Source organism: Scyliorhinus torazame, chromosome 8 (genome assembly GCF_047496885.1).
Source record: "Scyliorhinus torazame isolate Kashiwa2021f chromosome 8, sScyTor2.1, whole genome shotgun sequence".
Taxonomy (NCBI): Eukaryota; Metazoa; Chordata; class Chondrichthyes; order Carcharhiniformes; family Scyliorhinidae; genus Scyliorhinus; species Scyliorhinus torazame.
In genome coordinates this window covers 257748416-257775286 of record NC_092714.1, presented here as the reverse complement: position 1 = coordinate 257775286, position 26871 = coordinate 257748416, and the positions used below count along the sequence as shown (strand labels likewise).

General features: G+C 50.0%; 1 protein-coding gene across 2 annotated transcripts in view; it reads right to left on the bottom strand.

The window, feature by feature from the left end:
- The window catches only part of LOC140428556 (Na(+)/dicarboxylate cotransporter 3-like), a 57255-nt gene that overhangs the window by 13732 nt on the left and 16652 nt on the right, over window positions 1–26871 (bottom strand). For both annotated transcript variants that reach the window (XM_072515157.1, XM_072515158.1), the window contains exons 6-9: window positions 26632–26757; window positions 18372–18464; window positions 9830–9934; window positions 6992–7089 (exon numbers count right to left, since the gene is read on the bottom strand). In XM_072515157.1, coding sequence (XP_072371258.1) covers window positions 6992–7089; window positions 9830–9934; window positions 18372–18464; window positions 26632–26757 — 422 coding nt within the window. The remainder of the gene's footprint in view (window positions 1–6991; window positions 7090–9829; window positions 9935–18371; window positions 18465–26631; window positions 26758–26871) is intronic.

Below are 26871 nucleotides of genomic sequence, written 5' to 3'. Positions count from 1 at the left end.
CAGAGGGCTGGACGTCACGTGTGTGAAGCCATACGAGGCCGCAAAGGATGACCATTCATGGCAGGGCCCATTGTCCGACATGACAGTCATCGGAATGCCGTGGCGAGCAAAGGTGTCTTTGCAGGCCCTGATGACAGCAGACGACGTCAGATCGTGCAGGCGTATGACTTCTGGGTAATTGGAGAAGTAGTCAACTATGATGACATAGTCCATGCCGAGCGCGTGAAGTAGGTCGACACCCACCTTCGCCCAGGGGGACGTCACCAGCTCATGGGGCAGAAGCGTCTCAGGAGGTTGCGCCGGCTGAAACCTTTGGCAGGTTGTACAGTTGATCACCATGTTGGCAATATCGTCACTGATGCCCGGCCGGTATACCGCCTCTCGGGCCCTCCGTCTGCACTTCTCGACCCCCAAGTGGCCTTCGTGTATTTGATCGAGAACCAGCTTGCGCATACTGTGCGGAATCACAATCCGGTCCAGCTTCAGAAGGATCCCATCAATGATGGCTAGGTCGTCTCGTACATTATAGAACTGCGGGCACTGCCCTTTGAGCCATCCTCCCGTCATGTGGCGCATCACTCGCTGTAAAAGGGGGTCGGCCGCTGTCTCTCGGCGGATGCGGGCCAGACTGGAGTCGTCAGCCGGCAGATTTGCCGCTGTCAAGGCCACCTGTGCCTCGACCTGACATACGAACCCCTCCGCATCTGGCGGCGTGCTCACTGCTCTGGATAGGGCATCTGCCACGATGAGGTCCTTCCCTGGAGTGTAGACCAGTTGGAAGTCGTACCTCCTGAGTTTAAGTAGGATGCGCTGGAGGCGAGGGGTCATCGCGTTCAGGTCCTTGTTTATTATGCTGACCAGGGGGCGGTGGTCAGTTTCGACCGTGAACCGTGGAAGACCATAGACGTAATCGTGGAACTTGTCTAAACCGGTTAGCAAGCCCAGGCATTCTTTTTCGATTTGCGCGTAGCGCTGCTCTGTGGGGGTCATGGCCCGCGATGCATAGGCCACTGGGGCCCATGACGACGTGTCATCCCTCTGCAGGAGCACTGCTCCAATGCCGGATTGGCTGGCATCAGTTGAGATTTTGGTGGGACGAGACATGTCGAAGGACGCCAACACTGGTGCCGTGGTGAGTTTGCGTTTGAGCTCCTCCCATTCCAGCTGGTGTGTGTGTTGCCACTGGAACTCTGTAGATTTTTTGATGAGGTGGCGCAGAGTCGTTGTGTGGGAGGCAAGGTTGGGAATGAATTTCCCTAGGAAGCTGACCATGCCAAGGAAGCGTAGGACAGCCTTCTTGTCGGCCGGCTGCGGCATGGCTGTGATGGCGCTCACCTTGTCTGCATCCGGACGGACTCCTGACTGGGAGATATGGTCCCCCAGGAACTTCAATTCGGTCTGGCCAAAGGCGCACTTGGCTCGGTTGAGGCGCAGGCCGTTTTCCCGTATGCGGGCAAAAACGCATTGGAGACGATGTATGTGCTCCTGCGGTGTGGTGGACCAGATGATGACATCGTCCACATATACGCGCACCCCTTCGATGCCTTCCATCATCTGCTCCATGATTCTGTGGAAGACCTCGGATGCCGAGATGATGCCAAATGGCATCCGGTTGTAGCAGAATCTGCCGAAAGGGGTGTTGAAGGTACATCGCGTTCGGCTGGACGGGTCCAGTTGGATCTGCCAAAATCCTTTAGAAGCATCCAGTTTCATGAATATCTTCGCTTGGGCCATTTCACTGGTGATCTCCTCCCGTTTGGGTATGGGATAATGTTCCCGCATAATGTTATTATTGATGTCTTTGGGGTCAATACAGATGCGGAGCTCGCCAGAGGGCTTCTTGACACACACCATGGAGCTGACTCATGGCGTGGGTTCCGTGACCCTGGATAGGACCCCTTGGTCCTGGAGATCCTGCAGCTTGAGGCGGTCTTTAAGTGGCGCAGGAACCCTGCGAGGTGCGTGAACGACCGGGATGGCGTCCGGTTTGAGGCGAATTCGGTAGGTGTATGGCAGTGTTCCCATGCCTGCGAATGCCTCCTGGTTGTGGGCGAGGAGCGATTGGAGCTGTGCGTTGAATTCTGCATCCAGGAAGTCAGAAGTGCCGTCTGGAGAGAGAGATAGAATTTGTTGCACAAGGTGGAGAGCCTTACATGCCTGTGCGCCCAGCAGGGAGTCCTTCGATGAGCCAACTATCTCGAACGAGAGTGTGGCCGTGTGTGTTTTGTGTGTCACCTGGAGCTGGCAGGATCCCATGGCTGGGATAACGTTCCCGTTGTAGTCGACCATCTTGCACCGGGATGGCTGGATTGGTGGTCTGACCTTCATGGCATAGAATGCTGACCATGCTATGAGGTTGGCGGAGGCGCCAGTGTCCAGGCAGAAAGTGATCGGCGATCGGTTGACCGTCAGGGTGGCACTCCATTCATCGGCCGGATTGATGGTGTTGACCCGGTTCACATCAATGACCGCAACCCGGAAGGCGTCTTGGTCATCTGTGTCGTCGGTTTGGAGGTCGTGATTTGGAGGCTGGATGGTCCGCACGTGTCTGCGAGGTTGTCGGAGATGTGGCAGATCCACAGGTTGAGCCGCTCGACAGTAGGCAGCGTAGTGGCCCACCTTGCCACAGCGTAGGCATTGTCGGGTTTTTGCAGGACATTGCCCTTTTAAATATGCAGCTCCACAGTTGCCGCACGTCATGACGTCATGGCGTTCGTTACGCCACTGCGCATGCGCAGTTCGGTCTTGCGTCAGGCGCGCCTGCGCAGCACGTCCCTCAGTGTTGCCGTAGGTTTTGGCGCGCACAAACGCGGGAGGCCTCAAAAAGCGCGCGAAACGGCCGCCCTCGTCCGGGCCGCGGGCCGGGAGAAACTCGATTGCCTGGAGTGTTCGGCCTCGTGGGTGGCCTAGCTTGCCGATTTGATCGCTTGGGACCCCCTCCATGCCGATTCGGTCGCCTGAAATTGGGCATAGCGGCTGGTCGCATTTTCATGCAGGACACACGCTTCAACTGCAGATGCTAAGGTCAGGCCTTTAATTTTTAGAAGCTGCTGGCGTAGGCCACTGGAGGCAACGCCAAAAACGATCTGGTCCCGGATCATGGACTCTGAGGTGGTGCCGTAACCGCAGGACTGCGCGAGTATGCGGAGGTGCGTCAGGAAGGACTGAAAGAGCTCATCCTTACCTTGTAGGCGCTGCTGAAAGATATACCTCTCAATGCTTTCATTGACCTCAACGTTGAAGTGCTGGTCGAGCTTGAGGAGGACCGTGTCATATTTAGATTTGTTCTCGCCTTCCGCGAACACCAAGGAGTTGTATACATCGATGGCGTGCTGACCTGTGGTAGTGAGGAGCATGGCAATCTTTGTTTCGTCCGAGGCGCCCTGTTTTCCGTTGGCTCGCATGAACAGTTCGAATCGCTGCTTGAAGAGCTTCCAATTGGTGCCCAGGTTCCCAGCGACTTGCAACGGCTGCGGTTTGTTGTGGGTGTCCATGGCTCAGGATGGCAGATTTGCCGGTAAGTATCGATTCACTCACTGGTACCATGTGGTGTTGGGTGCTCTGAGGTACAGACGAACCAACACGGTTGCGATTGGTACAACGCAGTTTTATTCCAACTAGTTATTTACACATCTGACTTGGTACTCAGCACGTGGTGACTGTGTGAGTGTCTTGTTAATGAGGTCCTGGCCTTGTCCTGTCTCCAGATGGACTGCCCCGGAGGTGTCGTGTTTCTTGTCTTATACTGTGTCTGCTCTTGTCTGTGATTGGCTGTCGTGTTATGTGAGCTAATTGGTCTGTTGGTCTGTCTATCATGATGTGTGTGTTGTGATGTGTGTTTGAATATCATGACAGAATGCATCAAAGCAAAAGAAAGCCTATTATGTGGCAAAGAGTAGTGGGAAGTCAGAAGATTGGGAAGTCTACAAAAACAAACAGAGGATAACAAAGAGAGAAATAAGGAAAGAGAGGATCAAATATGAAGGTAGGCTAGCCAGTAACATTAGGAATGATAGTAAAAGTTTCTTTAAATACATTAAAAACAAACGGGAGGCAAAAGTAGACATTGGGCCGCTCCAAAATGATGCTGGTAATCTAGTGATGGGAGACAAGGAAATAGCTGAGGAACTAAATAAGTACTTTGCGTCAGTCTTCACAGTAGAAGACATGAGTAATATCCCAACAATTCAGGAGAGTCAGGGGGCAGAGTTGAATATGGTAGCCATCACAAAGGAGAAAGTGCTAGAGAAACTAAGAGGTCTAAAAATTGATAAATCTCCGGGCCCAGACGTGCTACATCCTAGAGTTCTAAAGGAGATAGCTGAAGAAATAGTGGAGGCGTTAGTTATGATCTTTCAAAAGTCACTGGAGTCAGGGAAAGTCCCAGAGGATTGGAAAATCGCTGTTGTAACCCCCCTGTTCAAGAAGGGAACAAGGAAAAAGATGGAAAATTATAAGCCAATTAGCCTAACCTCGGTTGTTGGCAAGATTCTAGAATCCATTGTTAAGGATGAGATTTCTAAATTCTTGGAAGTGCAGGGTCAGATTAGGACAAGTCAGAATGGATTTAGTAAGGGGAGGTCGTGCCTGACAAACCTGTTAGAGTTCTTTGAAGAGATAACAAATAGGTTAGACCAAGGAGAGCCAATGGATGTTATCTATCTTGACTTCCAAAAGGCCTTTGATAAGGTGCCTCACGGGAGACTGCTGAGTAAAATAAGGGCCCATGGTATTCGAGACAAGGTACTAACATGGATTGACGATTGGCTGTCAGGCAGAAGGCAGAGAGTTGGGATAAAAGGTTCTTTTTCGGAATGGCAACCGGTGACGAGTGGTGTCCCGCAGGGTTCAGTGTTGGGGCCACAGCTGTTCTCTTTATATATTAACGATCTAGATGATGGGACTGGGGGCATTCTGGCTAAGTTTGCCGATGATACAAAGATAGGTGGAGGGGCAGGTAGTATGGAGGAGGTGGGGAGGCTGCAGAAAGATTTAGACAGTTTAGGAGAGTGGTCCAAGAAATGGCTGATGAAATTCAACGTGGGCAAGTGCGAGGTCTTGCACTTTGGAAAAAAGAATAGAGGCATGGACTATTTTCAAAACCGTGACAAAATTCATAATGCTGAAGTGCAAAGGGACTTGGGAGTCCTAGTCCAGGATTCTCTAAAGGTAAACTTGCAGGTTGAGTCCGTAATTAAGAAAGCAAATGCAATGTTGTCATTTATCTCAAGAGGCTTGGAATATAAAAGCAGGGATGTACTTCTGAGGCTTTATAAAGCATTAGTTAGGCCCCATTTAGAATACTGTGAGCAATTTTGGGCCCCACACCTCAGGAAGGACATACTGGCACTGGAGCGGGTCCAGCGGAGATTCACACGGATGATCCCAGGAATGGTAGGCCTAACATACAATGAACGTCTGAGGATCCTGGGATTATATTCATTGGAGTTGAGGAGGTTGAGGGGAGATCTAATAGAAACTTACAAGATAATGAATGGCTTAGATAGGGTGGACGTAGGGAAGTTGTTTCCATTAGCAGGGGAGACTAGGATCCGGGGGCACAGCCTTAGAATAAAAGGGAGTCACTTTAGAACAGAGATGAGGAGAAATTTCTTCAGCCAGAGAGTGGTGGGTCTGTGGAATTCATTGCCACAGAGGGCAGTGGAGGCCGGGACGTCGAGTGTCTTTAAGACAGAAGTTGATAAATTCTTGCTTTCTCGAGGAATTAAGGGCTATGGAGAGAGAGCGGGTAAATGGAGTTGAAATCAGCCATGATTGAATGGTGGAGTGGACTCAATGGGCCGAATGGCCTTGCTTCCGCTCCTATGTCTTATGGTCTTATGGACTAGCCATATAAATACTGTGGCTACAAGGGCAGGCCAGAGGCTAGGAATCCTGCAGTGAATAACTCACCTCCTGACGCCCAAAAGCTGCCCATCTACAAGGTGCAAGTCAGGAGTGTGATGGAATACTCTCCCCTTGTGTGGATGAGTGCAGCTCCAACAACATTCAAGGAGCTTGACACCATCCAGGACAAGGCAGCCCACTTGCTTTCCACCCCGTTCACAAACATTCACTCCCTCCACCACTGACACACAGCAACAGCAGTGTTTATCGCCGACAAGATGCACTGCAGGAGCTCACCAAGGTGCCTTACGCAGCACCTCCCAAACCCATGACCACTAGCATCTAGAAGAACAAGGGCAACAGATACACGGGAACCCCACCACCTGCTGAAAGTTCCCATCCAAGACACTCACCATCCTGACTTGTAAATATATCGCCGTTCCTTCGCTGTAGCTGGGTCAAAATTCTGGAATTCCCTCCCTAACAGCACTGCAGGTGTACCTACACCACAGGGACCACAACGTTTCAAGAAGGCAGCTCACCACCACTTTCTCAGGGGCAATTAAGGATGGGCAGTGAATGCTGGCCAAGTCATGATGCCCATACTTCTTGAATGAATCAAAAATAGAAACAAAATGCGACCTATGGATTTTCAGAGCCACAATTACTCTCTGCGCATGTCTTCCATGCTGTGTTGTCTGACACTTACTTTTTCTCAAAGATAATACAAAAAACATGCAGTAAAGAAACCAAATATAACAGGCCAACCTGTCTGTGCTGTTGTCTAACATCCGCATGAGTCTCCTGCTGTTCCATCCACCTTATCTCAGCCTTTCAGCCTATGTTTCAATTCCCTTTTCTCTCATAGTCGTCTAATTTCCTTTGGAAAGCATCCAAGCTATTTACTTCAATCACTTCCTCTGTGGCGAATTCCACATTCTAATCACACCCTGAGTCCTGAAATAACCCCTTATTTCCCTATTGGATTTATTAGTAACTATCTTAGCTCAGCAGTTTTTTTTTTCATGTACAATGCACAACTCCAGATGGCACTTGCAACTTTTTCTCCCTCTTACCCACTCACAACTCTGTTCCCCTGCAGCTCCCCTTTTGATCAATAATTTGGTTCAACTGGCTCACGTACCATTTGGATTGGACCACCACTTCAATGAGGGCTTTTGAGATGGGAAGAAGCACAATGTAATCACGAATGACATTCCAGTCACTGCATCTGATACGTATCTGAAAAAGAGTGTTTTAGAACAAATTGTTAATGGGATCAATGTTGATTGGAGAAGTACTTTCCTTCATTGAGAGAATTTATTGACTTGTTCAGTATCACGACTCTCCTCCCATACAACCAGTGTCCCAGCTATCCCCTACTTATACTCTTTTATTCTTACATAGGATTTGGGCATCCCTGGCAAGGCCAGCAATTTTTGCGTATCCGTAATTGCCCTCAGTTGCTGAACAGTTAAGAGTCAACCGCATTGCTGTGGGTCTGGAGTCACATGTAGACCAGACTAGAGTAGAACAGCAGATTTCCATTCCTAAAGGGCATTCATGAACTAGATGGATTTCTATGTCAATCACTGTCAATCAAGGTCACCATGCATCCAGATTTTGCTAATTGAATTTAAATTCCTTGGTGGGATTTAAACTCCTGCCCCCAGAGCATTAGTCTGGGCCTCTTGATTACTAATCCAGTGACATTACCACTATGCTACAATCTCCTCCTATCCTCCATTTATAGGTTTTTCACATTCTTCTTGATTCTCTTTCCATACCTAAGGGTTCATGAGGCAGGTGAAGCACTTGCTTACATTGATTTTCAGAGCTCGTTTTCCCCAGAACAAGTCACCAGTCTGTTGCCAGGGGCTACAGCTTGAGGGGGCGCCGCTCAATATCAAGCACAATGGTCAACCTGTTTGGCCATACTGTGAACATACCTTCCATGGCCACAGAGTCCTGGGGTGGGACTTGAACCCAGAACGTCTGGTTGAGAAGCAGGGATGCTACACACTGGACCACAAGACCACCTATCAATACGCTCAAAGACAATTAATACCCATTGCCTGTTCTCTTAACTTCAACAACGTACTTGAAGAAACATTAACACAAATTATCGGAAAGACTGATAGTTAATGATAATCACTTCTGAGTAGGGTGCGTGGAGTTATATTGCTACTCTTGTGTGCAGGTTTCCTTGTTAGTGAGGCAAATGTGTCAGTGTAACTCAGATCTCTAATTCCAGAGCATACTAAGGCAGAAACAGTGAAATTCCTCCATTTGGGGTTTCTCCATCTGAAGATCATATAAAGATATGACAGGTTTGGATGAAAAATTGTCTTTCAACCCATTGAATCTCATCCTTTCAGAATACCAACCCGAACATTCTTTGTGTAACAGCATCTGGCAGTTTCTTAACCTGAATTCAATTCACACTTCCTAGCTCTTGAACTTAAAGGTACATTTCCTGTTGGCTATTTTAAATATACCAACTTGAACACTATTTTCTTTTGTTACTGCCCTGGTGAAACTGCAAGTATAATTTTAAGATTACTTACTCTGTCCAGTTCAGCACCTTAGATATGTTCCTAACAAGTTCACTCAGGTGTGCATTACACATATCATTCATATTTCTTTTGAATAGATTCATTGAAGGACCAAAAGACACCTACTACTAACAACAGCCCAATATTTTAGATTTATTTTGCTCTATCCATAACTTGCTTCTTTCCCTGTTTCTCTATCCATCAAGGTGAGGGGTGTTAATAATGGAATATTCAATATTTGTACCCACTGTCCTCATTTAAGCACTCCTAAAGTGAAGCTCCCTCTAATTTTCTCCAGCAACATTCCTTAAAACAGGTGGCACAGTGGTGCAGTCGTTGGCACTGCTGCCTCACATCGTCGAGGATCCAGGTTCGATCCCGGCCGCGGGTCACTGTCCGTGCGGAGTTTGCACATTCTCCCCGTGTTTGCGTGGGTCTCACCCCACAACCCCAAAAGATGTGCAGGGTAGGTGGATTGGCCGTGCTAAATTGCCCCTTAATTGGAAAGATTTTTAAAATTAAAAAAATTCCTTAAATCAATCTCATGGAGACATTTTTTCCATTTCCCACACTAGTCATCTTGTGATCTCTGGGAGTCAAATTGCTAGTTTGGGCTGAGTTTTGGGTGGCTTCAAGTTGTGCATCGAAATAGAAAGTGCTGGAAAAACTCAGCAGGTCTGGCAGCATCTGTGGAGAGAGGAAGAGTTGACATTGAGCCCAATACAACTCTTCTTCGGATCTGAAGAGACGGAAGAATGTGATGGCTTGAAACGTTAACTCTCTTTCTCGCTCCACGGACCACGCCAGACCTACTGAGCTTTTCAGCAATTTCTGTTTTTTACTTCAGATCTCCAACGCCCGCGACATTTTGCTTTTATTCAAGTTGTGGATCGTTGTCAACTAGGAATTGAGTTGCGGCAGCACGGTGGCGCAGTGATATAGCACTGCTGCCTCACGGCGCCAAGGTCCCAGGTTCGATCCCGGCTCTGGGTCACTGTCCGTGTGGAGTTTGCACATTCTCCCCATGTTTGTGTGGATTTCGCCCCCACAACCCAAAAGATGTGCAGGGTAGGTGGATTGGCCACGCTAAATTGCCCCTTAATTGGAAAAAATGAATTGTGCACTCAAAATTTATTTTTAAAAATCAAAAACTATCTGCCCAAACTCACTAGGACCCTTACGGTGAACTGGCAGAGGGAACATTCATCCTGATAAGCCATGTCCCAGAAGGCAAAAGATCGATACGTCATATTGCGTTGCGTTGCAGACCCCTGAAAATGCATTTTTTATTGCTTTATTATAATGCTTCATTTAATTACCCGCCGCTGAATTTTATGTGGTTCCCAGTCCTTTCCACTCTTTGCTTCTTCATTCAAAATATACATATTTGAACAGTTAACCTATGCAAATTCACAAAGGTTTCTCACCCTTTTTGGAAAATAGCGGCCCATCCAGGAATGAATTTGGGGTCTCTTGTAAGGAGCAGAAGCACAAAGAAGGTGAAGAATGTTAAAACAGCACCTTCCGCAAACCTGCAAGATCATGAAAAGAAAGAATTGTATTTATGCCGCATCTTTCACAACCTCAGGCTGTTCCAAAGCAACTAACAGATAATTAAGTCCATTTCAAGTGTAGTCACTGTTGTAATGCAGGATACCCAGCAGCCAACTTGCTATAAACAGCAACGAGACACATTTCTAGATAACCTGTTGTCAATGGTGTCGGTCGAGGGATAAATATTGGCCGGGAAATGGGGGGAGCGACCTCCCTTACCGTTCCTCAAAACAGTGCCATGGGATCTTTGATGTCCATTTGAAAGGGTTGTTGGAGCCAACGGATAAATGCCCCATCGGAAAGTCAGTGCAATGTTCGCTCAGTGGCGGGCACTGGAAGGTGTGCCCATTAAATCCAGCAAATAAAGGGAAAGGCTGCAAGTTCAAAACTCAAGAATGGCAGGAAATCGGAATTGTAAGTTAATCAAGGTGGGGGAGGCAGTGGCATCGTGGCATTGGCCACTGGACTAGTAATCCAGAGACCCAGAGTAATGCTCTGGGGACCCAGGTTCAAATCCCACGGCGGCGTAAGATGAAGTTTGAATTCAATAAAAATATGGTATTAAAAAAGAGAAGTGTCGTTAAAAAGCCATCTGGTTCACTAATGCTCCTTTCGGGCGGCCAACCTTACCTGGTCTGGCCTACATGTGACTCCAGACCCACAGCAATGTGGTTGACGCTGAGCTGCCGCCTGAAATGGACTGGCACGCCACTGAGTTCAAGGGCAATTAGGGATGGGCAACAAATGCTGGCCTTGCCCGCGAAGCCCACATCCCATGAATTCTTAAAAATTAAAAAGGGAGCAGAGGCTTACTCGCTGCTGGTTTATAAACTGCACAAGTGGAATGAATCAAACCAATCTGCTGTGTGGCCGTACCACATGGGAATTTCTGCGAGTTTTCTTGAATTGTCCCTGCAAAGGACGAAGGTGTCAGTCAATGGTTTTTGACCAAATGCAACATGGAATCCCTGAACGTTCAGAGAAGAGGTGAAGGACCAATCATTTGCATTGGAGCCTTCATTCAATGTAAGATCTCCCGTCTCCCTGTGGAAAATTTCAGGGATTTAGCAGAAAAATGGACTCCATGAGAACTGTTTCTATGCGATTGATTTAGTTAGCCATAACTTTGTAACCTATAATCTCAGTCACAGCCTCAGACAACTGAACTTGCCGGTTACTGTGTGATGAGCAAATCTAAAAAATCTGAGTAAAGATTCAAAACCATCTTGAGTAGCGAATGGGAAGTGTACGATGCCCACATTAGATGTTTACGGTGTTTTAATAAAATGCTCAAAAATGGTTTCTGATCTCTGATTGGTACAAGCACAAGGGGCTACCTCCTCAACCATAGACTGGTCCACACACAACTCCTGAACACAGACTCTTCAATTAACTGAACCACTCATCAATCCAAAAACTCAAACCCAGCGCTGAATTAAGTGGGATTGATCACACATTGCGGGTGGAACTTTCCCAAAATCGGGCGAGGTGTTCATTTTGGGCGCGGAAACTGGTGCAAATTCTCGGCACGTGAAAGACGCCAAGCTCATGTCGCTATGTGTCTGAGTCGCCCGGCCCGGGGCTTATCTGAGGAGTTCAATCAAGGAGGAGCTGAATTGAAACGGGTCCGCAGCACTTGATCACAGTGAAGCCGAGAGGATAGCAGCTGTGACGCCAGATCCACGGTTTACGGAGGGGTCCCTGATACGAATGCTGGATGCTGTGGTGCAGTGATGGGCTGCCATCTACCTGCAGGCAGGCAGGAGACCCGCCAGTAAGGTCTCCAACCCCGCATGGGAGACTCCGGCTGCGCTGGTGAGTGCCAGCAGCCACCACAAGAGGACGGAGTTGGGGGGGGGGGGGGGGGCAGGGCCAAAGCAAAATGAATGACCTCCTCCGTGCTGCCAGGGTGAATGCTGGTTGCCTCCTCTCACCACTATGTCCCTCAGGCACCCCTCACCATGCCACCTGGACCCCACTTGCAGCCACCTCGTTGGGCTCCACATCCTGCCCTCCCACAGCCTCTCTCATCTCCCCTGATATTTGTTCTGCTTTTGCGAGGCGTGTTAAAAATAAACAAACACTAATTGAAGGAACCAAATAACTTACATGGTGAAACATGGTAAAATATGCAAAGGCCACTCTGAAACCACAGGCACTCATATGTTATGAAATATGGATAGCTTTCAACGCACCGAGCCCTTTAACAACCCAACATGGGGAAACCGCAGGTCACCATGAGGTGGCAGGGGGTGTTATGAAAATAAAGGGCTTTTGTGCAATGGGGTTCTCTTTACCCAGCATCCCTATCAGCAAAGAAACGACTCTATCTCTGACATTGAAAGCTTCATCCCAGGGATAGAAAAAAAATTCTCTGCTGAGTAAAGAACTTCCTAATCTATTGAAAATATTTCTTCACTTGGTACAATGACAGTTTTCAAAATAAAGCACAGAAAAACAGCTGAGGCCAGACCGACCCTAAGGTAATATTCAGATCTCAGGTTTATTTCACCAACTGCTCACAACATGTTTCGCTCAACCTTTTCCTAGTTAATAACAGGATATAGTGTCAGCCATTGAGAAGTAGACCACTGGACAACACTGCCAGTAACAAGCCTGACTCACAGATTGGTTTATTCTGGAATTCATTTTGTGTGCTATATTTGGACAGTTCACTTTACTTTTCAATTTTTTTCAAAACACCAGTCAATTTTTGATTGACATTTATTTTTAATGGAGATAGTTGGTGTTGGGCACTGTATTAACATTGTCCTGTTTGAGGTTATGGCATATGGTCCATTGACAAGTCATCAACCGCTGCACATCTGCTGCTGGATTGTAATAATAATCTTTATCGTCACAAGTAGCTTACATTGCAATGAAGTTACTGTGAAAAGCCCCCAGTTGCCACATTCTGGCACCGGTTCAGGTACACAGAGGGAGAATTCAGAGTGTCCAAATTACCTAACAGTACGTCTTTTGGGACTAGTGGGAGGAAACCGGAGCACCCGGAGGAAACCCACGCAGACACGGGGAGAACGTGCAGACTCCGCACAAAAGTGACCCAGCTGGGAATCGAACCTGAGACCCTGGCGCTGTGAAGTCACAGTGCTAACCACTGTGCTGCCCACAAAAGGTATGAAGGCGCCGCTGAGATTCGAACTCAAGGATTTCCTGTTTACTAGACAGGCGCTTTAACCATCTAATGACGTGGAGCTGCCGGCGTTGGACTGGGGTGAGCACATTTAGAAGTCTTACAACACCAGGTTAAAGTCCAACAGGTATGTTTCAGATCACTAGCTTTCGGAGTACAGTTCCTTCCTCAGGTAATTCACCTGAGGAAGGAGCAGTGCTCCGAAAGCTAGTGATTTGAAACAAACCTGTTGGACTTTAACCTGGTGTTGTAAGACTTCTTACTGTGTGTGGTAGTCTGTGGAGAGGTATTCCGGTACCTTGTAATGCTGGAACACCATTGGTAGATATTGTATGTTTCCTATTGGTCCAGCTGTATGGTAGCTCCGCCCTGCAAGGCGGGATATAAGAACCCGTGCCGCCCCAGCAGCCTTCATTCTGTACCTGAGCTGCTGGGGGAAACATCTAGCTTATTAAAGCCTCCAGTTGGACTACAACCTCGCTTTAATGGTCATTGATCGTGCATCAATTTAATAAGCTAGATTTTAAAGGATGGAGCTCCGAATCAACGGAGTGTCTGCAACTTAGACCCCATGCGGCGAACTCAGCGGCAATCTTCAAGCACTGGCTGACGTGTTTTAAAGGATATCTCGGAACGGCCGAAAACACACCCACGGGAGAACAGAAAATGCAAGTCCTGCACTCGAGGGTGAGCCAGGAAATTTACACCCTCATCGAGGACGCGGAAGACTTCGATGCAGCAATAGAGCTGCTAAAAGGACATTATATTCGCCCGGTAAACCAGGTCTACGCCCGACATCTGCTAGCAACGAGGCGACAAATCCCTGGGGAATCGCTGGAAGAATTCTACCATGCACTCCTGGTGTTGGGGAGAAACTGCAGCTGCCCGCAGGTTTCGGCGAGCGACCACACAGAACTCTTGATCCGGGACGCTTTCGTGGCAGGTATGCTGTCCTCCCAAATCCGCCAGCGATTAGAAAAAGACACCCTAGGCCTCAAGGAGGCATGGGCCCTTGCAGGCTCCCTGGATGTGGCCTCCAGAAACGCCTGCGTTTACGTTCCCGACCGCGCGGCAGCCCCCTGGGCAGTGTGGAACCCCTCCACAGCCAACCCCGAGACATTCCCCATCCCCCAAAAGCTTGTGCTGCAAGGCGGCCTGGCAACCCCGGGGGGCCCCGCTGCTACTTTGGCGGGAAGGCCAAGCACCCCCGGCAGTGCTGCCCGGCCCGCGCATCCATCTGCAAGGGATGCGGTAAAGAGGGCCATTTCATGGTGGTATGCCAGGCCGTGCGGTCTCCGGTGGCGAATGCGGATCGCCACCACAAACCTCTCCACGGTCCCCGTACGGCCAGCGGGCGTGGCCATCATCCTACTCCAGGGCCACGTTCGGCCCCCAGGCACTGCCATCTCGTCCCGCGGACACCATGTTCGATGGATGGGCGCCGCCATTTTCTGCACCCATAGCCATGTGTGACCAATGGGAGCAGCCATCTTGGATGGACTCCCGGGACCCCAGCTCGGTTGACCGCCCGAAGAGAACACTCAACTGCAGAGATTAGCCTCGGTGACCCTGGATCAGTCCCTGCCTCGAACACTCTCAACTGTTATAACAACAGTACTAATCAACGGGCATGAGACGTCCTGCTTAATCGACTCGTAGCACGGAGGGCTTCATACACCCTGACACGATAAGGCGCTGTTCTCTCCTCGTCCACCCCGTTAATCAAAAATTCTCCCTGGCCTCCGGTTCCCACTCAGTAGAGCTAAAGGGGCTTTGTGTAGCAAACCTCACAGTCCAGGGAAGGGAGTTTAAAAATTACCGGCTCTATGTCCTTCCCCACCTCTCTGCGGCCTAGGTTTAAACTTCCAGTGTAATCTCCAAAGTCTAACTTTCAAATCCGGCGGCCCTATACCCCCCTCACTGTCTGCGGCCTCGCAACCATCAAGGTCGATCCGCCTTCCCTGTTTGCGAACCTCACCCCGGATTGCAAACCCGTCGCCACCAGGAGCAGACGGTACAGTGCCCAGGATCGGATCTTTATTAGGTCAGAGGTCCAAAGGCTACTGAGGGAAGGAGTCATTGAAGCTAACAACAGTCCCTGGAGAGCTCAAGTAGTGGTGGTAAAGACCGGGGAGAAGCACAGGATGGTCATCGACTACAGTCAGGCCATCAACAGGTTTACACAGCTGGACGCGTACCCTCTCCTCCGCATATCCGACGTGGTAAACAGGATCGCGCATTACAAGGTCTTCTCCACGGTGGATCTTAAGTCCGCCTACCACCAGCTCCCCATCCGCAATAGTGACCGCATATACACTGCCTTCGAGGCAGATGGGTGGCTCTATCACTTCTTAAGTGTTCCCTTCGGTGTCACCAACGGGGTCTCGGTCTTCCAGCGCGAGATGGACCGAATGGTTGACCGGTATGGTTTACGGGCAACGTTCCCGTATCTCGATAATGTCACCATCTGCGGCGACGACCAGCAGGACCACGACACCAACTTCCGAAAATTCCTCCAGACCGCAAAGATCCTTAACCTTACATATAAGGATAAATGCGTGTTTAGCACCGACCGCCTAGCCATCCTCGGCTACGTAGTGTGAAATGGAGTTATAGGCCCCGACCCTGAATGCATGTGCCCCCTCATGGAGTTCCCCCTCCCTCACTGCTCTAAGGCCCTGAAGCGCTGCCTCGGGTTTTTCTCTTACTATGCCCAAAGGGTCCCCAACTATGCGGACAAGGCCCGTCCCCTGATCCAATCCACAGCTTTTCCCCTGTCGATAGAGGCCCGCAGGCCTTCAGCCGCATCAAAGCAGACATTGCAAAGGCCACGATGCACGCCATTGACGAGTCCCTCCCCTTCCAGGTCGAGAGCGACGCGTCTGACGTAGCTCTGGCGGCCACCCTCAACCAAGCGGGCAGGCCCGTGGCTTTCTTCTCCCGCACCCTCCATGCTTCCGAAATCCGCCACTCCTCAGTCGAAAAGGAGGCCTAGGCCATAGTAGAAGCTGTGCGACATTGGAGGCATTACCTGGCCAGCAGGAGATTCACTCTCCTCACTGACCAACGGTCGGTTGCTTTCGTGTTCGATAATGCACAGCGAGGCAGGATAAAAAACGATAAAATCTTGCGGTGGAGAATCAAACTCTCCACCTACAACTACGAGATCTTGTATCGTCCCGGGAAGCTAAACGAGCCTCCTGGTGCCCTGTCCTGCGGCACATGTGCCAACGCACAAGTGGACCGCCTCCGAGCCCTCCACGAGGACCTCTGCCACCCGGGGGTCACTCACTTTTTCCATTTTGTCAAGACCCGCAACCTGCCCTACTCCATCGAGGAGGTCAGGACAGCCACCAGGGACTGCCAAACCTGCGCGGAGTGCAGACCGCACATCTATTGGCCAGAGAAAGCGCACCTGATAAAGACTTCCCGTCCCTTTGAACCCCTCAGTATGGACTTCAAAGGCCCCCCCCCTCCACCGACCGCAACACGTACCTCCTGAACGTGATTGACGAGTACTCCCGGTTCCCATTTGCCATCCCCTGCCCTGACATGACCGCAACCACCGTCATCAAGGCCCTCAATAGCATCTTTGCAGTGTTCGGGTTCCCCGCTTACATACACAGTGATAGGGGGTCCTCCTTTATGAGCGACGAACTGCGTCAATTCCTGCTCAGCAAGGGCATCGCCTCGAGCAGGACGACCAGTTACAACCCCCGGGGTAACGGAAAGGTAGAGAGGGAGAACGGAATGGCTTGGAAGACCGTCCTACTGGCCCTACAGTCCAGGAATCTCCCAGTCTCCCGCTGGCAGGAAGTCCTCCCGGATGCCCTCCACTCCATCCGGTCACTGCTTTGTACCACAACTCACCAAACACCTCACGAACGTCTCCTTGTCTTCCCCAGGAAGTCCTCCTCTTGGACCTCGCTCCCGACCTGGCTGGCAGCTCCCGAAACACGTTCTGGCACACAAGTCAGGCCCGTTGGTCGAGAGGGTCCATCTTCTCCACGCTAACTCCCAGTACGTTACGCGTACCCCGACGGCCGACAAGATACGGTCTCCCGACGAGACCTGGCGCCCGCCGGAGCCCCATGCACACCCCAGCCACCAGTGCACCTTACAGGAGGATCGGTCCTTCCGCCGGCCCCGTCTAGGTCCCCCCACCCACCGACGGACCCCGCAGACGCTCCCTTCCCAGGTCAACCGTTTTCCCCACCAGAGCCGTCTAGGGGTGTCAAAGCTGCCACAGAGTTCGAGGCCGCGCTCCCGGAGTCACAGACGCCCGAGCCTCCACCGGAGTCACCACCGAAGCTTCGACGATCACAGAGGACGACCAGGGCCCCCGATCGACTGATTGCTTCATTTTAAAGTGTATAGTTAATTATGAATCATAAATGGGAAATAGTAAATAGAATTGTAAATAGTTACAAAACGCTGTACAGAGGTATTACGGTACCTCCATAACTATAATTTCTACCACGTTACCATGTTTTAATATCGGGCCACCACCCCCACCGGACACTTTTTTAACAGGGGGGTGAATGTGGTAGTCTGTGTAGAGGTATTCCGGTACCTGGTAATGCTGGAACACCATTGGTAGATATTGTATGTTTCCTATTGGTCAAGCTGTATGGTAGCTCCGCCCTGCAAGGCAGGGTATAAGAGCCCATGCCGCCCCAGCAGCCTTCATTCTGTACCTGAGCTGCTGGGGGAAACATCTAGCTTATTAAAGCCTTCAGTTGGACTACAACCTCGCTTTAGTGGTCATTGATCGTGCATCACTGCGCTTAACCATCTAAGCAACAGCGCCAATCAAAGGCAGTGTATTCCTGTCCTGATCAGGGAACAATTGGCTCTCCTGAAATGATTCTCAGGATTCTCATGGAGAAGCGGGGAGTGTGATGGGGAGCACCGATAATGGTCAGTCTGCCTCCTTGTACCTAGTATAAGTGGAGAGTAAGAATATGATCCTTGAGCGTGCAACCTTCCAATTTAACAAGACTGATTATTGAACTGAGGTGATTTCACTTGGAGCAGTGGGAGTGAGAACTTTCATTTGGAAAAACATCAATGCATCTGTATTGAGCGGTCTCACATTGGCGACTTAAGCTGTTGACAATAAATCACTAGCCACACTACGCAGGGGCAGTATTTGTACTTTCCTACATGGTTGACAGGGGGGGTAGGGGTGGGTGAAAACAAATATTTTGCCCGTCACTGCACCGTAAAAAATAATGGGCTGTAAAAGCATTCATACTTACGACAATGGACCCAGTTTATCGAAATCGCTCTTTATTTTAGTTCTCACTCTGGCTTGAGCCTCAATGTTAGCGGTTTTCTTCCAGCTCCATGGCCTTAAGATAAGATGGAAAAAGAAACTCCCAAATTACCACCGTCAAATATCCAAGAAGGTTTCAATGTAATTTTGTCTCTCTCTGTTTCTTTTGAATTTGACGTACTTTTCATATTGATAAATCTAATAGTTGTTCAGTGTGCTCTGTGTGTTTACATAGAACTGGAGTTCAACAGACTTTAAAAAAAAAATAATCTTTCTTATTGTCACAAGTAGGCTTACATTAACACTGCACGGTAACACTAAGGTTACTGTGAAAATCCCCTAGTCGCCACATTCCGGCGCCTGTTCGGGTACACAGAGGGAGAATTCAGAATGTCCAATTCACCTAACAAGCACGTCTTTCGGGACTTGTGGGAGGAAACCGGAGCACCCGGAGGAAACTCACGCAGACACGGGGGGAACGTGCAGACTCCGCACAGACAGTGACCCAAGCCGGGAATCGAACCTGGGACCCTGGCGCTGTGAAGCAACAGTGCTAACCACTGTGCTACCGTGCTGCCCTTGCAGACAGTTCTATGCAAGAAAATGGGGCAAGGCCAGGCAAACGGTCTGTAAAAATGCAATCAGAACAATATATACACAAATGTTCGAAAAACTGAGCAAATCAGGCAGCATCCGTGGAGACATCAGAGGTAATGTTCCAGGTTGAGTGACCTTTCATCAAACTGAGTGTTTCTCTCCACAGTTGCTGTCTGACTGCTGCGTTTTTCCAGCATTTTTGGTTCAATTTCAGACTTCCAGCATCGACAGCATTTCGCTTTTGTGTTGTCATGGAGAATTCAAGTTTACAAAGACCTCTCCTGAAAGACACAGGCCACCCTGGGTCACTGTCCGTGTGGGGTGTGCACATTCTCCCAGTGTCTGCGTGGGTCTCACCCCCACAACCCAAAGATGTGCAGGTTTTGTAAGGGCCACGAAGAATCCAGCACGGGTTTTAAGGATACAAAGTAATAACATTTATTTACTATAACATATATACATAACAGTAGCAGTAACTTCCCTTGCTACCTACTCCTTCCTCCTGGTTCCTGAACTGGCCAGCTTATTTATACTAGGAGTTTACTAGTGGTTTCTCCGCCCCCCTTATTGGGGAAGCTCATACTCCCACAGGATTGTGGGATAGTCATTAGTCCCCAGCCAATGGTAAGTAGGCAGGTTATAACATCCCTCCCCCCCAAAGTCCAAGGAATCCACCGAAGACCCTGGCGAAGGAGGGCGTCAGACTCGTTTGGCCACAGGCCGGACGCCATTTGCACGCGGCGCTGGATCAGGCGGCGTGTAACGAGACGGAGACCGGCGCTTCCGTGATGAACGTCGCGGTTGTACATCCACGGCCCGTGGACCCGAGGATTCCCCCTCTGATGCATCCTGTGTCTCCATCTCGGAGTCAGAGTCTGCTGCCTCCGTCATGTCAGCGTCTCTATCTCCATTTGGTCCCGTAACGACCTGCGCAGGCTTCGAGTGAGGCACCAGTGGAAGATTGTGAGGACTACCTTCCCTTGTCTCTGGTCTCTGCGGCTGTTGAAATGAGCTCCGGGGGCGGGGAATCTTTTGAGGGGATGATCTTCTGGACCGAACGTGGTCTACATGTTTTCGCTGGAGACGACCCTGGGCTTGCACTTGGTAAGATATAGGGCCCGTTTGGCGAAAGATTACACCAGGAACCCATTGGGCACCACCAGCAAAATTCCGAACGAATACTAGGTAACCGGGCGCAAACTGCCGAATCGGACGATGCCGAGAAAATCCCTGTCCCTGCCGTTCTTGTGTGCGGCGTACTTTTGCGTCGATGTCCTGGAAAACCATACTAAGGCGGGTGCGAAGTCTCCGGCCCATTCGGAGTTCTGCGGGAGCTACCCCAGTCACTACATGGGGGGCGGTCCCAGTACGTAAACAAAAAGTGAGCCAGTCTCGTGTCCATTGATCCGGAAGACTGCTTCGTTAGGCCACTTTTGAATGTCTGCACTCTGCCAACCCATTTGAAGCCGGGTGGTAAGGGGCAGTGCGGATATGGCGGATGCCGTTCATCTTTGTGAACCTAGCAAATTCCTCACTCGTGAATGGAGTGCCATTATCCGTGACCAGCACCTCGGGGAGGCCATGCGTACTAAACGATAAACGCATCTTTTCAATTGTTGCGCAGGACGTTGTCGCCTGCATCTTATGCACCTCTAGCCATTTGGACTGGGCGTCAATTAGTAGAAGGAACATGGATCCTTGAAAAGGGCCTGCGAAATCTGCATGCAAGCGTGCCCAAGGCCGCCCTGGCCATTCCCAGTGATGTAGGGGCGTGGCCGGCGGAAGCTTCTGATGCTCCTGGCAAATGGAGCAGTTTTGGGCCACCTTCTCAATGTCGGTGTCGAGGCCTGGGCCACCAGACATAACTCCGGGCCAACATTTTCATTTTGGTCACGCCTGGATGCCCATTGTGCAAGTCTGATAGTATCAGCTCCTGGCCTTTTTCCGGGACAATCACACGCGTCCCCCACAAGAGGAGGAAAATGCCCGCAACTCGCCTGGGAGCTGTCTATGCTGCCCACCATACAGGACTATGTGCCGAACCTTTGACAGGACTGGCTCCGTCTGGGTCCACTCACGGATCTGTGATGCCGTGACAGGCAAGGTGTCCATAAAATTTAGGGTTGCAACCACCTCACCGGTCGTGGGGGTCAACATGGGGCCGGTCGATAAAGGCAATCGGCTCAGTGCGTCGGCATTTGCTATCTGCGTACCTGGTTTGTGCTCCAGAGAATACTCGTATGCGGCAAGCAACAAAGCCCAGCGCTGGATCCATGCAGAAGCAATGGGCGGTACTGGCTTATCCTCTCTGAAAAGTCCCAGCAGGGGCTTATGATCAGTCACGATAGTGAAATGGCGGCCGTACACGTACTGGTGGAAGCGTTTCACCACAAAAACCACTGCCAGGCCCTCCTTCTCGATCTGCGCGTACTTTTTCTCCGCTGCAGTCAATGTGCGGGAGGCCCCAATGCAGGACGGCCCCAATACCATACGGGGATGCATCACATGTGACGAGCAAAGCCTTTCCAGAATCATAGTGGGTTAGTAACCCAGACGACGACAATTGTTGCTTTACCCGCCGGAAAGCGGTTTCTTGCGGCTGACCCCAAACCCAGGTGTGATTTTTCTTTAGCAGAAGGTGCAAAGGGGCCAGCGTAGTCGCCAGATTGGGGAGGAACTTCCCGTAATAGTTTACGAGACCGAGAAAAGAACGAAGATGCGAAGTGTCAGTCGGGGCGGGGCATGTTGAATTGCACGCACCTTCTCTGCAACGGGGTGCAGACCTTCGCGGTCCACCCGATAACCTAGGTAGACTACTTCCTTTGCCTGAAATACGCACTTTGTGCGACGTAAACGGACTCCAGCCTCCGAAAGGCGTCTAAGGACAGCCTCCAGATTTTCCAAATGTTCTTGCTCCGACGTCCCTGTAATCAAAACGTCATCTAGGTAGACAGCCACACGTGGTAAACCTCTCAAAATGCCCTCCATAACACGTTGAAAAATTGCGCAGGCAGAGGATAGTCCAAAGGGCAACCGTGTATATTCATACGGGCCCCGGTGTGTATTAATCGTTACATATGGTCGGGAGGCAGGGTCCAGCTCCAACTGCAGGTAGGCATGACTCATATCTAATTTTGTGAATGAGAGTCCACCTGCAAGCTTCGCGTAGAGATCCTCTATGCGAGGCATTGGATATCGGTCGAGTCGGGAAACTGTATTCACTGTAAGTCTATAGTCGCCACACAAGCGAACTGTGGCATCTGGCTTCATTACAGGTACAATTGGTGCTGCCCAGTCAGCAAAACGGACGGGCCTGATAATACCCAAACTCTCCAAACGAGTGAGCTCCCCTTCTACCTTCTCGAGCAAGGCGTAAGGCACTGGGCGCGCCCGGAAATAGCGCGGCGTGGCTCCTGGTTCAACTTGGATACGGGCTACGGCCCCTTTTATTTTCCCCAAACCAGGCTGGAATACATCTGGGTATCGTCCTAGCACTTCAGTCAACCCTTCAGAAACTGTTTGGAGGATGTGCTGCCATTGCAACCGCAAATGGCGCAACCAGTCGCGACCCAAAAGGCTGGGCCCATGGCCGCGCACCACGATAAGTGGGAAACGCCCCTCCTGGCGTCCATAGACAACAGGGGTCATTGTAGTTCCTTCAATGTCCAGTGGTTCCCACGCGTAGGTGGCCAACCTGGCCTGTGAGTCGGTTAATGTAAGGGTCTGTATACCCTGCTTGATGCGGTCGAATGTCCTCTGGGCGATCACGGAGACCGCTGCGCCAGTATCCAACTCCATCTCAAGCGGGTGGCCATTGACCCGTACTGTCACCTTAATGGGGGCCACACGGGGAGCTGCCACACAATGCAGCTGCAGGCAGTCGTCCTCCGTCTCCACGTCCTCAGGAGTAGTCGCCGCAGGTTCATCCACATGGAAGGTACGGCCTCTGGGCTGGTCCCAGTTACGGCCCCTGGGCTGGTCCCAGTTTCGGTCGGAACGACGGCGCCTCTGGCGTCCCCAGGACCGCCGTCCGCGACGGGGTCGGCGCCTACAAGTCTGACACGGACATGGCTCCTCATCCATTGGCTCTGGAGAAGGCTCCCTTCGGGGAGGAATGTCCGATGGCCACTGGCGTCGGTCCGGACGTTGCCTCGCCCAAGGTACCGCAGGAGTGCGGGGGGACGTTTTTAGACGGAAAGGGTTGCGCCCCAAGGCATGCACTTCCATTCCCTGTAGCTCCTGTACTCCTCGCTCTGCGCTCTCTCGGGACAAGACAATTTGAATGGCCTGTTGAAAAGTCAATGTTGGCTCCGCTAACAACTTTCTCTGGGTGGCTGCATTGTTAATACCGCAAACCAAACGGTCGCGTAACATTTCTGACAAGGTCTCACCATAGTCACAATACTCCGCAATCCTGCGTAGCCTGGATAGAAAATCGGCAAGGGATTCTCCAGAGGTCCTCTCAGCGGTATTAAACCGGTAACGCTGGACTATCGTGGACGGGGTTGGGTTAAAGTGTTGCCCCACTATATTCACAAGTTCATCAAACGTTTTGGTCTCCGGCGCAGCTGGGTACAATAGGCTCCTAATCACCCCAAACTTATGCGGGCCGCAGGCGGTGAGCAATATGACCACCTGCCGCTTGTTTTCGGTGATATTGTTTGCCCGGAAATAGTAACGCATCCGTTGTGTGTACTGGTTCCAGCTTTCCAGCGCAGCATCAAAAACATCCAAACGTCCGTACAGAGGCATGGTATAATAGAAAACAACTTCCAACCTGTATCCAACAAAAATCCAGGGAGGTGGCTTCAACAGTGTAGACAGCTATTCACTTTTACCTTCGTCGCCAGTTTTGTAAGGGCCACGAAGAATCCAGCACGAGTTTTAAGGATACAAAGTAATAACATTTATTTACTATAACATATATACATAACAGTAGCAGTAACTTCCCTTGCTACATACTCCTTCCTCCTGGTTCCTGAACTGGCCGGCTTATTTATACTAGGAGTTTACTAGTGGTTTCTCCGCCCCCCTCATTGGGGAAGCTCATACTCCCACAGGATTGTGGGATAGTCATTAGTCCCCAGCCAATGGTAAGTAGGCAGGTTATAACAGCAGGGTAGGTGGATTGGCCACGCTAAATTGCCCCTTAATTTGAAAAAAATAATAAATTTGGGACTCTAAATTTTTTAAAAAAGGAAAACGTGGCCGGAATTCTCCGGCCGTTTGCTGGCAGCAGGTTTCTCTGGGTATGGCGTACGTCCCACCACAGCTTTTCCGGTGGCGTGGGATGGTATCAATGGGAATTCCCACTGACAGCGGCGGGAACAGAGAATCCCGCCACCAGTGAACGGCACGCCGCCTCCTGGTCCCACGAGACATGTAGTTGGGAGGCCGGAGAATCCCGCCCATGATATATTTTTTAAATATCAATCCCTTATCAGTGACTCCAGGCTCACAACAGTTAGGGATGGGCAATAAACAAGAGTCCTGCCAGCGCCACCCAAAAAGTGAAAATAAATACATTGAAAATTTGGGGGCAGTGGAGACGGCATAGGGGAAAGACGGGAGCCTCGGTGCGGTCCCCGATAAGAAATAACCATAGGTTTGTTCCGGGGAGAATGGATGGGGGATTTGAAGCATGGCAAAGAGCAGGGGTAACACAATTGAGAGATCTGTTCGTAGATGGGACGTTTGTGAGTCTGGGAGCGCTGACGGAAAAATATGGGTTGCCCCAAGGGAATGCATTTCGGTATATGCAACTGAGGGCTTTTGCGAGGCAACAGGTGAGGGAATTCCCGCAGCTCCCGACGCAGGAGGTGCAGGATAGAGTGATCTCAGAGACATGGGTGGGGGATGGTGAGGTGTCGGACATATATAGGGAAATGAGGGACGAGGGGGAGATCATGGTAGATGAGCTGAAAAGGAAATGGGAAGAAGAGCTGGGGGAGGAGATTGAGGAGGGGCTGTGGGCTGATGCCCTACGTAGGGTAAACCCATTGTCCTCGTGTGCCAGGCTAAGCCTGATACAATTTAAGGTGTTACACAGGGCACATATGACTGGAGCACGGCTCAGTACATTTTCTGGGGTAGAGGATAGGTGTGCGAGATGCTCGAGAAGCCCAGCGAATCACACCCACATGTTCTGGTCATGCCCGGCACTACAGGGGTTTTGGGTGGGGGTGGCAAAGGTGCTTTTGAAGGTGGTGGGGGTCCAGGTCGAACCAAGCTGGAGGTTGGCTATATTTGGGGTTGCAGAAGAGCCGGGAGTGCAGGAGGCGAGAGAGGCTGATGTTTTGGCCTTTGCGTCCCTAGTAGCCCGGCGCAGGATATTGTTAATGTGGAAGGAAGCCAAACCCCCGGGTGTGGAGACCTGGATAAACAACATGGCAGGGTTTATAAAGTTAGAACGGATTAAGTTCGTATTAAGGGGTTCGGCTCAAGGGTTCACCAGGCGGTGGCAGCCGTTTGTCGACTACCTCACAGAAAGATAGAGGGAATGGAAAAGAAGAAGACAACAGCAGCAACCCAGGGGGGAGGGGAGGGGGGGGGGGTGGGGTGGGGGGGAGGAATCGGATGGACTCTCAGGGATGTTATTGTATATGTATAGGCACTTGTTTTAGGTAATGTATATTGGACTGTTGGATTGTATCTTTGGAGAGTATTTATTTTTGACAAGGCAGTTGCCATTTAGTTTGGTTCTTGTTTCTGTTCATGTATTTTTTATTTATTTGTTTAAAACTGGCCACTGTTATTTATATTGCTTTATTGTTGTTTAAAAAAAACACTACGTACTGTTATGTTTGGCCAAAAAATCTTGAATAAAATATATTTTTTTTTAAAGTGAAAATAAATCTTCTATAGAACATTTATTTCAAACCATAACTAGCATATTCTGCCTTCATGTGGAAGCAGCAATAATATGAACAACAAATCTCATTGATGACAGTGATGGCTTCATAAAAATATATATTATTCTATTTTGTATGAATTACACATACACACATTGTACTCTCTATGCTTTAATGAATAAAGGTACTATTTGCAATGGTAAGCATTATTGGAGGCTATAATTTGCCAATCACTTCTTTTTTTTCAAATTTTCCAGTTAAGGGGCAATTTAGCATGGCCAATCCACCTATCCTGCACATCTTTGGGTTGTGGGGGTCAGACTCACGCAGACACGGGGAGAATGTGCAAACTCCACACAGACAGTGACCCGGGGCCGGGATCGAGCCTGGGTCCTCGGCGCCGTGCGGCAGCAGTGCTAACCACCGCGCCACCATGTCGCCCTGCCAATCTCTTCTTGATACAAAATTAAGCTTGGGCAGTTGCGCAAACTGGGTACTGCTGCATCAGTCACCCATCATACTCCCCACTTGATATTCAGTTCGAATGAAGCCAATGGGAGCGAATGCCAGGCACGGTGTTACTCAGGCAGCAGTTGCGATGTTGCCCATTTAACACTACTTAAATAGCGGCCGAGGATCAAAGATATCTATTTACACGCGGTTGCAAATTTAGGACGAGCATAACTGTGGCTTTGGTTTCCACTTATGTTTCGTGCAAGAATTACAGGGATACAGTTCAGGAAAGGTGGGGGGGGGGGGGGGGGGTCCATGCAATTTCTTTCTCCTTTTTGTTACCTTGGGTTGAGCCCTCCATATAGGAAAGCGATCCACAGCCAGCCAGCAAACATGAACAGGATTGCTAGAGGACAGCAAAACATAAACCAGGATGCAAAGTTCACCGTGTTGCAACCAGGAAAGTAACTGAAACAAAGCAAGAAAATAAAATCTTAATTCTAATCGGAAATCACGTGGCATCAATTGCAAACTTTCAGGATCATCCTCCTCACTTGAGTCAAGACTGGAATATAACTGCAA